This window comes from Giraffa tippelskirchi, chromosome 8, assembly GCF_054371585.1.
Source record: "Giraffa tippelskirchi isolate mGirTip1 chromosome 8, T2T-mGirTip1v1.2.pri, whole genome shotgun sequence".
In the NCBI taxonomy this organism is placed as follows: Eukaryota; Metazoa; Chordata; class Mammalia; order Artiodactyla; family Giraffidae; genus Giraffa; species Giraffa tippelskirchi.
The window spans coordinates 80,769,042-80,781,412 of record NC_137282.1 but is presented as its reverse complement, the minus strand read 5'-3'; the positions used below and the strand labels follow the sequence as shown (position 1 = coordinate 80,781,412).

Sequence of the window (12,371 nt, the reverse complement as noted above, 5' to 3'; positions counted from 1 at the left end):
AACTGAACATTCTGAGATCACTAAGGTTTAAGCCACTGTCCTAAGCACTATCCTGCATAATCTCTTCTCTCACAGATCTTACAGCCTAGTGGAGAGACACACACCATCAACAACAACAACAAAAATAATAATAAGGAAAAATATCATAGGTCAGGTGTTGGTATGTGCTGTAGAGAACAGTGAAGCAAGACAGGGGATGAGGAAAGTGGAGCAGTGCTGAAGATGGTTTGAGGACTAGTCAACAAAGGTCTTGCTGATAAGGTGTCAGCAAGCAATGGCCTGAAGGAGTGAGGGAGATAAATATTTGATGAATGAATGAATATTCAAGCATATTTAGTCTTCCCAGTGAGACATCAAACAAATTATCTTATTACTCAGCCTTAGCTGGTCTGCTTGGCTCCCTGACATAATTCACACTGATCTTCCAGTTGAATCACACTCCTCTTCCTGTCATGTGGTTGCTGCCACTTCCGGTTCCACCAGTGAATCTCCTTCAGGGTGGAAGAGGATACAACCATGATTTTCTCTTTAAATGGCTGAGGGGTTTAAGGGTTTTTTTCTGGGAATATGCAGGGGTCATGTGGTAGCAAATGCTCACCTGTTCTGGGCTGGGAGTGGGAGAAAAGGGGCTGATTTGGGCTGTTACAGATCTGTGTGGGCCTTCCTAGGTGGCCCAGTGGGTAATGAATCTGCCTGCAATGCAGGAGACACCGGTTCAGCCCCTGAGTCAGGAAGATCCCCTGGGCAAGCGCATGGTAACCCACTCCAGTATTCTTGTCTGGGGGATCCCAAGGACAGAGGAGCCTTTTGGGCTACCATCCATAAGGTCACAAAGAGTCAGACAAGACTCTGCAGACACAACTGACTGAGCACACACACGTGCACTAGTCTGTATGCTTGCACATGCGCATTATGCAGGACTGGGCATATTTTGACAGGGAAGTGAGCCAGATATGAAAACAGCTAATAGATTTACTGAGAAATAAGGGAATGGAGGAAATGGGAAAGTGCGAAGCTTTTGGAAGTGTGCAGAGATTAATTCTAGCTGATATCAAGAATGCAGAGGGGTGTTTTTCTGCTCTCTATGAATGAGAGCAATCAGACCAAGAGGAACCAAGACCTTGAAACCAGTCGGTCCTCCGTGAAGAACAGGAGAGTGAACGGATGGTGAAAAGGACAGCCGGAAGGTGGATAGGTGACCAGCTGAGCTTCGAGGAGGCAGTACGTGGGAATTCTGCCAGAAAGGTGGTCTGGCCACACACCGTGGATGCTGGAGCCGGCAGAATGTGGGATGCAGGCCAGCGCTAGGAGTCACTGGTCCGTGATCTCCGTGCCCACTGATCCCGGTACTGGGCAAACATACAGTCTGAAGGGCCTGGTTATGGGAGAACTAGGGTCCTGACCACTGACCAGGCAGGATCCCAGCACCAGGAATGGAACAGGACCCAATGCAAGCCTTCCCTGGGCTTCTCTCATGGATGGACATTCATCCCAGAACTTCCTGGTAGAGCTCAAGTGGCCCCCCCGCAGTGGAGAGCCATGGGCGAGGTGGCCGGGCAGGTCAGGGCATGCTCCAGGCTGAGTGAATAGACCCAGGCTGGAAAAGTTCTATCAGAGAATTCCAGGCGACCATGGGAGGCACACATACAAGAGTCAAGGTGAGCTGAGTTCTTAGGTTATGGTTACCGGGGGTGGGGGTTGTTTGATTTGATTTTGGTTTCTGTACCATGGTAAGAAAGCTAACCTGTTAAGCAATTGGAGGTCTCGCTAACCTCTGATTGCAGGCGTCAACAGGAAGTAGGAAAATAATAACCCCGCAGCCTCAACCGTCAGGGGCAGCAATGAGGGGAGTCTGATTAGGGCTCTGAGGAGAGCAGGGTTCAGTCAGCACAGACAGGAAGGCAGATGAGAGGAAAGGGAAGAAGGAAGGGGAGCTGGGATCCATGACGTCTCCCCCAGTCAAAAAGCTCTCTGCAAACCTGCATTAAGCTGGCCTGAAAGATTTGACTACTCCTAAGCCCTCCTCTTACTTGTGGGGACTCCGAGCCCGGGGAGGTGGAGTTAGGGGTGTGCTGCTTCAATGCTTAACAACTGCTCTCCCAGGAGAAAAAAAAAGAAGAAAACAAATTCTGATTTTGCCAATTCCCATCATATAAGTGTGGGAATTTATACAATGGCTGCTCTGACTGATTTCAAGCTACCAACCAGAAGCCCATTGGCGTACAGCATTCCTGAAAATGTAACAGTGTCTCCCTGGTGTGAACCTCCACCCCTGAGGGAGAGTCCCTTAGACCTCATAGCCCTTCTTATAAGAAACATTCAGTTCAATGCAGTCCTTTTAGAAAAGTGCCCTTCCAGGCCCAGAGGATGGAAGAGGATGCAATCCTATCTCCTAACCAGTATCTGCCTTGCCTAGTCCTTTGTGCTAGAACTGAGGCTTCGTAAGAATCATCTAAATGTTTGTTTAAATGACGATTCTGGTACCAACTGGCAATCAGATAAATAATCCCTGGAAATCTCATGCACAGAGTAGTGATTATAGACAACCATGTATTATAAAGTTCAGAGCTCCTAACAGACTAGATTTTAATTGTTCCCATCACAGCAAAGAAATGATTGGTATGTGCTTGATAGAGGTTTTAGGTAATGCTGCACAATTATGCCATTCCCTGCTAAGTCACTTCAGTCATTTCCAACTCTGCAACCCCGTGGACTGCAGCCTGCCAGGATCCTCTGACCTTGGGATTCTCCAGGCAAGAGTACTGGAGTGGGTTGCTGTGCCCTGCTCTAGGGGATCTTCCCAGCCCAGGAATTGAACCCGTGTCTCTTACTTCTTCTGCATTGGCAGGCAGGTTCTTTACCACTAGTGTCACCTAGGAAGCCTGCTACACAATTATATTCCAATACAATTTTTTAATTTACAAAAATATCCCTTCCTATGTCTCACCCTCCAAAAATGTCCACCCATTATACCTGGAATGGGCAGTGGTGCCCAGAAGACATTCTGGAAGCAGTGCACAGGAACACCCACTGCTTTTAAAGGACCAGCCCTAGATTCCAGCAACACCTTGAATCAGAGCAGGGTTTGGCAAGGGGGAGTTGCTGAGAGAACCCTTTACTAGAAAGAGAGATGCCTTAGATGGCTCAGAACCCGTGGTCCCAAAGTCCTCTGACCTGTCCACCAAGCCATGGCCGGTTGGGTTCTGTGCACTGGAGCCTCTTGAAGGTAGGGGCCACTGCTCCTTTGCAGCCATCAGAAGTGAAAAGCTTAACAACCCCAGATCGTGGAGCCCAACTGCAGAGTTCCTTTCCCTCCATACACTGCTTGCTGGCTGCGTGACCTCGGACAACTCGTGGAGCCTCTCTGGGCCCCAGGTCCTCATCTGTGAAATGGATGTATTCATAGTACTTACACCTTAGTTCCTGGCAAGTAGTGCATCCTACACGAGGGTTTGTCAATTTTATCACCACATAGTTCTGAGCACACTGGGGGCTTTTAAGATAAGGTTGGTGGTTTAAACCACTTACCCCCATGAGCTTCTGTTTCCTCACCTTTAACTTGAGAGCAGTGATGTAGTGGTGGGAACAATAATAGCTTTCCTGCCCACTGCACAGGATTATTCAAAGAATAAACTAAGACTGTGAGGTGAAAGTGCTTTAAAATCTATAGATCACCATGTAAATGTTTTGTCATTTTGTCTTTGAGGTTGTTAATTTGAGGCGGGACTCCCAGTCTTCAGACTGGGTTCCCACTTCTGCTGTGCTGCCTGCACTGTGTGATGGTGAGCAGAGCCTCTCTGAGCGTTGGTTTCCTCTCCCATCCAGGGGAGCCTCCCAGCAGAGGCATAAGATGTGTTAAGTGGCATCAGTGGTTCCTGGCCCTGATTTTATATTAGAATCATCTGGAGGGCCTTGTTAAAATGTCCGTGTGCTTGTGGGTCCAATTCTGAATCGATCAGAATTTCTTGGGACAAGACATAGAAGTCGGTCCTTTTAATAAGCTCTCTTTGTTCAGTTGCTAAGTCATGTCCGACTCTGTGACTTCATGGACTGCAGCACTCCAGGCTTCCCTGTCCTTCACCATCTGCTCGAGTTTGCTCAAACTCATGTCCATTGAGTCAATGATGCCATCCAACCATCTCATCCTCTATTGTCCCCTTCTCCTTCTCCCCTCGGTCTCTCTCAGCATCAGGGTCTTTTCCAATGAGTCAGCTCTTTGCATCAGGTACCCAAAGTATCGGAGCTTCAACTTCATCACCAGTCCTTCCAATGAATATTCAAGGTTGTTTTCCTTTAGGATTAACTGGTTTGACCTCCTTGCAGTCCAAGGGACTCTCAAGAGTCTTCTCCAGCACCGCAGTTCAAAAGCATCAATTCTTTGGCGCTGTCTTCTTTATGGTCCAACTCTCACATCCATAAATGGCTTCACGGTTCTAATGTGAATCTAACGGCTCCCTACATGGTTCTAATGTGAGTCCTGGATTGAAAACCACTGAAATCTGTGAAACAACTCTGTAAACTGCAAAACATAATGTACAATTTGTGGATTTTTTTTTTATTGTTGTTAGTTGATGATCTTGTGAGGAACTAGTTCCTCTGAAAGTCAGGCCAAAGGGCATTTTCCACCATCTGTCTGAAGTCTGCACTGACTGGGGAGAATTGAAACTCACCCAGTTCATGTTCTTGCTTTCAAGCCAAGGAGGCTGAGTGAAAACAAGCCACAAGCCTCTCTCCGATCAAAGATCCTGCTGGGATGTTGGGGCCAGTGAGTGGTGTTGGCCTAATTGGATTTGGAAGCCATGCCTCCAGCCGTGGGGAAGCATTCAGTATTCTGTTTTATTAAAGTGACTCCTGTGCAAAGGCACATGCATCACCATGTAGCCATTTACCTGATCAGGTTAAGGGTCAAAAGGTCTTTCTATGTGAGTCCCCAGATGAGATTCCAACCCTTAACTTGGCTCCAGTTTGCACAGATGCAATCTCTGCCCATTGTCTACCTCTTTCAGCACATGGCCATGGCCATGCCCCACACACCCCCTCTGCTTAGATGCCTCTTTACAGAGAGTCTTCAAGATGTTCTGAGATTCACAAGAGAGGAGGGAGGGATGGCTGGAATCAGAAGTGGACATTTTTGACTTCAGTTCAGTTCAGTTCAGTCGCTCAGTCGTGTCCGACTCTTTGCGACCCCATGAATTGCAGCACGCCAGGCCTCTCTCTCCATCACCAACTCCCGGAGTCTACCCAAACCCATGTCCACCGAGTCAGTGATGCCATCCAACCATCTCATCCTCTATTGTCCCCTTCTCCTCCTGCCCCCAGTCCTACCCAGCATTAGGGTCTTTTCCAATGAGTCAACTCTTTGCATGAGGTGGCCAAAGTATTGGAGTTTCAGCTTCAACATCAGTCCTTCCAATGAACACCCAGGACTGATCTCCTTTAGGATGGACTGGTTGGATCTCCTTGCAGTCCAAGGGACTCTCAAGAGTCTTCTCCAACACCACAGTTCAAAAGCATCCATTCTTCAGTGCTCAGCTTTCTTCACCGTCCAACTCTCACATCCATACATGACCACTGGAAAAACCATTTTTGACTAGTCTCTACTATTTCTATTAACACCGCCATGATGTTCTGACTAAACTGCTGAGTTAAACTGTGATGGTCATTTTATATAGAAGTGATTCCCTTATGGAAGGTGCCAGATGTTCCCCCAAAAAGGTATCTCAGGACAAAGGGTGAGATGGCCACCTGTTTGAGAAGCAATAAAATGGAAACTTGATCATTGCAGAGATTAAAAAATAATAACAATAATGGGTGACATATGAGCAAGAATCTGGCTTGAAAAGTTCACAGGCCAATGTGTAACTCTGATTTCTGGGCTATGGACTAATAAACACTTCGTTGCTGTGGGCACATGTTTGCATGCAACCCAGGGAGAGCTGGAACCTTCATATCCTCATACCCTTGGGCCAGGGTTCTCCTACCACTGCATCCCCGACACTCAATGTCTGCATTCAAGAGCAGCTGCCATGTGGTTCTGGAAACCTCTTCAGGTTCCCCTGTCAAAGACAGGATGCTAAACTCTCTCCAAGTCCAGAGTTTGTTAATACTACCACAGGACCAGTTCCTCTGTGTGCAGAATTTCCTCCTCTTTCTTAGATTCTTGTTCTGCTTTTCCAACTTTAAGGCTTCAGTGATTGACTTATTCTACAGACATTGACTATTGATTTGGACACAGTTTACTTTCTTCAGTTCCAAAACTACTGCTGACAGTGACTGTATCCATGAAATTAAAAGATGCTTGCTCCTTGGAAGGAAAGCTATGAAGAACCTAGACGACATATTAAAAAGCAAAGACACCACTTTGCTGATGAAGGTCCATATAGCCAAAGTTACGGTTTTTCCAGTAGTCATGTATGGATGTGAGAGTTGGACCATAAAGAAGGCTTAGCACCAATAAATTTATGCTTTCAAGTTATAGGGCTGGAGAAGACTCTTGGGAGTCCCTTAGACAGCAAGGAGATCAAACCTGTCAATCCTAAAGAAAATCAACCCGTATATTCATTAGAAGGACTGTTTTCGAAGCTGAAGCTCCAATATTTTGGCTGCCTGATGCAAAGAGACGACTCATTGGAAAAGACCCTGATTCTGGGAAAGATTGAAGACAGGAGGAGAAGGAGGCAACAGAGGATGAGATGGTTAGATAGCATTACTGACTCAGTGGATGTAAATTTGAACAAACTCCGGGAGATAGTGAAGGACAGGGAAGACTTGTGTGCTGCTGTCAATCCATGGGGTTGCAAAGAGTCAGATACAACTTAGCAACAACAGAGCTTGTATAATGGCCCTAATCTTGAGCCTGGTGTGAAATAACTGATCCCTCCTGCTGCTTGCTCACCCTACCCTGAGCAGATTATCTCCTCTGTTTTCCAAACTAAATGTTGGCATTCCGTATTAGAAACAAAAGCCAGATCCCTAGACATCAAAAAGTACTGGGGGTTCTCACCATGTTCTGTTAGCCTCGGGCCATGAAACAGGTAGAGCTGCAGGCAGGTAAGGAGACCCAGAGTGTAGAGGACCTGGTCCAGCAGACCCCAGAGGAAGCAGCAAACACAGTTCCTAATATTTCAGACCATGGATGGATGTATTTTAAAATTTGTTGCAAGAAATGAGATGGTTTGCGTTTTTAGGACAAGACAGGCATTTGAAACTTAATTTGCATTTATAATCAAGATGTATGGCAGGCGGTATCCTAACCATTAATGGTAGAGAACAGAAAGTTGGGAAGGAGCACAAAGCAAGTATAAGGTATGTGGGTCTTCTCTGCCATCAGAGTCTTAATAAGTCTTAGCAAAATTCAAAGTTTATCAAAAACTGGAAACCTCAAATGTCCATCAAGAGTAGAATGAGGAAATAAATTACGGTCTTTCTTTCAGTGTAATATGAAGATGAATGACGTGAACTAAAAATGAATTTTGTAAAACTCCATGTAACAACAAGGATGAATAATACAACAATGTGAAATGAAAGAAGCCAGACACACACAGTCAAAATATGCATATTGTATGATTCTGTTTCTATAAAGTCCAAAAGTAAACAGAACTCATCTTTGGTGTTAGAAGTCAGAAAATTGGTTCCTCTTGGAAAGGGTTGGATAGAAGCCGGGAGGAGGCACCAGGGGAATTTCTAGGATGCTATTAGTGTTCTATTTCTTGACTTGGTTGTAACATAGACATGTCCATCTTGTGATAATTTATTGAGCAGAATACTTATGATTTGTGCATTTCACATTTGAAATGACAATCCTTCAAGAAATTCAGATCTTGAATGGGGCCCTGCTTGTCCATGGGAATTAAGCTTGCAAGAGCTAGGTAGGTCCTCAGAACCCATGCCCTCCATGCTAAGTCCATTTCTAGAGTCAGGGGAGCTCAGCCAAAAATCTGAGTAGAACATCAGAGCAACAGTGACCATGAGGCAAGACAAGATGAGAACTGTGTTTTCTTTGGGACCACCTGACACCAGGTCTTGGGAACAAGTCCCACAAAAGTGTAGCACTGAGATTTCTGGCATTTGGTTTGGTTCAGGGGCTGGATAAGCTAGAATATGCAGATAGAGTCTACCTAGGGTAGAGAGTGAAAGCTCAGGTCTGTTATTTTCAACTCTCAGGAGACCCCCCTCCCCTGGCCTTCTCTCCTATGACACACTCTCCCTGCTGTGAACAATGGAATCAGCCCAGGCTATGGGACTGTGGCTCTGATTTTGCATCAGGTAGAGTGGATCTTGTTTCTCAGAAGAGCAAGTGGCCAGGGCAAAAATTGCCAGACTGGGGACTTCCCAGTTGGTCCAGTGGTTAAGAATCTGCCTTCCAGTGCAAAGGACAAAGGTTCCATCCCTGGTTAGGGAACTAAGATCCCCTGTGCTGCAGGGCAACTAAGCCCACGCACCCAAATAAGTAAATATTAAGGAAGAAAAAACTGCCAGACTGCTTTCTCAAGTTTGCCCTGTGTAGATGAGACTTGGCTTAATGGAAAAGGTGAAGAGGGAAGCTTTCTAGGCTCAGCATTTATGCACAGAATGAGGAAGAAGGGGGAGGGTGGGGTTCTACCACAGTGGGACATAGCACTGTGACAAGGGAGATTAGAGTAAGTTAACAGGTAGAACATAAAGATAGTAGAATCTTTGAGGATTTGGAAGCAAGGAAGCCAAAGCAGTTTGTCATGGGCAAGGCGTGAGGGTGCTGACTTGCTACAGACCTGCTTTTCAGTTCTCATTCTTGAATTTTTAAACCACAGTCACACTCAAGAGAGCTGTTGAGGAATGAAGCCAAGATCATTGTCCTCTGGTGGCAATGTGAGGCTCACTTTTTCCTAGTTGGACTGCCAACATTTGGAGCCATTTACCACTATAGCCATCACTGCAAGCAGTCTGTGGACACTCTTTGGATGTTCCAGCCCAAGTTGGAATGAATAATCTTGACCAAGATCCTGCTTGCAATGAGGAAGTAAACTCAAACAAAAAGTTTTATTTAAGTTACTTACACTTTTTCACTGAAGTGTAGTTGGTTTACAAATGTGTTAGTTTCTGGTGTACAGCAAAGTGATTCAGATTTTAGATCTGAATGTAATATCTGATCCAAACATTCAAATATTTTTTGGGGGGGTTCTCTTCCATTATAGGTTATTATAAGATATTAAATATAGTTCCTTGTACTGTATAGTAGGACCTTGTTGTTTATTTTATATATAGGAGTGTACATCTGTTTATCCCAAACTTCTAATTTATCCCTTCCCCACTCACTTTCCCCTTTGGTAACCGTAAGTTTGTTTTCTACGTCTGTGAGCCTATTTCTGTTCTGTAAATAAGTTCATTTGTATCATTTTTTAGATTCCACATGTAAATGATATTGTATGCTATTTGTCTTTCTTTCTCTGACTTACTTCACTTAGTATGATAATCTCTAGGTCCATGCATGTTATTGCAAATGACATTATTTCAGTTGTTTTTATGGCTGAGTAATATTCCATTGTGTATTTATACCAGATCTTCTTTATCTATTTATCTGTCCATGGACACTTAGATTGCTTGCATGTCTTATCTATTGAATATAGTGTTACAGTGACATTCGGGTATATGTATCTTAGATAAATGCCAAGGAGTGAGATTGCTGAATAATATGGAAACTCTGCCTTTAGTATGAGACAAAATTTATCCCCAGTCTAGTGTTCACCAGTCATAAAAAAAAAATGGTTCGTGCACAGTGGGAGATGTGCCTAGTGCAGGAAGAGACCACAGTAGGTGATCAGGTTGGCTTTCAGCATAGCACCCTTAGAAATGGGAAGTTGGGATTATCTTTCTCTCTGAAGGTTTACTTACCCCAGCACTGTGTTTGCCCTGCTTGAGAGGAAGATGCAGGGTAAATTGGGAATCATTATTGAAACACAGTAATGGGACCACAATGAGAGTGTCCAGTTCCCAGACATGGGGGTTTCAAGGAAGCAGAAAGTGCACATGGCTACTCACCAGATTCCAGGATATCTTAGGAATAAAATGCTTCCTGAAAGCACTTTTATTGGAAAATATTATTTAGGAGAGTTTCAAGTTTATTTTAGAACTTTTTCAGTCAGTGGGTAGCACACACATCCCCAGGCCAAGCTGAGATCACCAGATGTGCAGAACAAAGAACTCTTTCAGGTCTCAATGGACCCAGTGAAGCTGGATTAGGGAGAACAACAGTGTTTAAGATCCTCGGGTGTAGCCATGGCCACTCTGTTGTCTCTCTGCTTCGTAATTTCTCAACTTCTACCCTTTCTGCTGCTTTCTTTTTCCTGTTCCATTTTCCAGTTCCAATCCCCAACATAAAATCCCGAACCTGTATTGTCACTGAGATTTCTATTTCCAAGTATGTCTCAAGGGGCATAATAGCAGGTGGAAAGAACTTCAAGAAGTTGTTTGTTAGGTGGTGTCTGGCTGGCAGATGGAGATCCACCCTCTGACCAGGAGGAGTTGGCAAAGCCTGGTCTTTTCAGGCCTCATCAAACAGCATTCAGTATTTTCCAACATCCCTGGATGGGCAGCCTTGCTCCTGCATGCCCTTCCCCTGATTTGAAAAAAAAAACAAACAAACAGTAAAATTTAAAGGGAAAATGTAAGTCATGGGCTTCCAAGAATTTATACTTACTTCATCAAATCTATTGTTTTCTGAGAGTTGTTTGGAGTCCAAAAAGGCTAACGAGTCTTTTCCAAATGTCTTTCAAAATCCTTTCTTCTTAGAAGGACATCTAGAGGCTTTGAAATTGTTCCAAGGGTAAAAATAATAATAATAAATTTCTCAAAACTCTCAACCCCTGCAGGTTCAAAATTTACTTAATTCTTCAAATGCAAGGGAGTTTGAATTATTACTGGGATTTGTCATTTCTTGTTTATGGGGCTTTTCCAAAGGGTTAAGAGTCATCATGTGGAGGTTCACTAGAGTTCACTGCATGGCTCACAGCCTTGCCCATGACCTGGGACACTTTCGGAGTCTTCCAAAGCGGAACCTTCAGAAGAGCCTTCCCCCTCTTTCTTGGTGGCATCCACGGGGCCAGGTGGGAGTTAAATTGAAAGCACCAACTTTTCAGCCCACCTTATTTTTGGCTTGTAGATCAAAGCCCTCCTAGAACAATTCTATTGTAGGGCATACAATCTGTATCACATAAAACAGGTGATCTATTATTGGGTGGCTTCCCTGGTGGCTCAGACAGTAAAGAATCCACCTGCAATGCAGGAGACCAGGTTCCAACCCTGGGTCAGGAAGATCCCCTGGAGAAGGGAATGGCTACCCACTCCAGTATTGTTGCCTGGGAAATCCCGTGAACAGAGGAGCCTGGCGGGCTACAGTCTATGGGGTTTCAAAGAGTCAGATACAACTGAGCAACTAACACTCTGGGGTGCAAAGAGAACAATTTTTCCTTAAGATGTGTGCAAAGGAGCCGGTTGCGCTCGGCTGACCTTGAACGTTGTCTTCGGATGACCTCTGGTGGTGGAATTTTTCCCAGTGTGTGCAGGGCGATGCTTCTGAGCCAAGCTATCCTTGTTACATTTTCCTACATTCCTTTCCTCCTGTTTTGTTATTCACCTTCAAGGAGCAAGAATCAGTTGCAAACACTCAGAATAAAGTGGTGCACGTGCCTCACCAGACTTTTGCAGTTTCAAAAAGTTGCCTGTGCCTTCTCTTTCAGTGAACCTCTGATATATTTTCTGTGGAAAGAGGAAGGAGCCAACATGAAGGAAAATGCAGCATCCACAGTGGTTTTCATTTTGCTACTTTTTCTCAACGCCAGCCTTCTGAATGGTAAGTAAGAGACTGTCCTGTTCTCTTTTACTCCCTGGGGTATTTGTATGAGAGGAGGGGAGAATCCATCACAGTCCTCTTGCAGTGCAGTTACAGGAAATGAAAATGTCCATGGCATTTGCTTCTCTTCAATTATTTACAATATTATGGGATTAAAATGAAGGCAAAAATTAATGCAAAAGACTGGATGCCGTTAATGCCACATCCTGTCACTGTGCTTTGACTTCCATCCTCGTGATGGAAGTGCAGAGAAACAACTCTGCCAGAGACATATCAGAATTTCAGTCCAGGTTCTGTCCCTTACTGGCTGTGCAACCTTGAGCCAGCTAACTAAGTTCTCTGGACTTAGACACTTTCAAAGTGAGGATAATGATGTTTCCTCCACCTCAGGTGAAAAGGTATGTGAGAAAAATCTTTGAAAACCTGTTAAGAGATCTAAGGGGATTGCTGTTACATAGTGAAAAACAGGAACACCCAACTCTGTTATGCGGGAAATGAAATTCACAACTAGACTAGCACGTGTGAGCCTGTGTGTGTACATTTC

General features: G+C 44.7%; 1 protein-coding gene across 2 annotated transcripts in view; it reads left to right on the top strand.

Annotated features, from left to right (window-relative positions):
- Positions 1–12,371, top strand: part of PRLR (prolactin receptor) — a 176,661-nt gene that overhangs the window by 143,533 nt on the left and 20,757 nt on the right. For both annotated transcript variants that reach the window (XM_081520869.1, XM_081520870.1), the window contains one exon: positions 11,715–11,827. In XM_081520869.1, coding sequence (XP_081376995.1) covers positions 11,758–11,827 — 70 coding nt within the window. In that variant the 5' untranslated portion in view covers positions 11,715–11,757. The remainder of the gene's footprint in view (positions 1–11,714; positions 11,828–12,371) is intronic.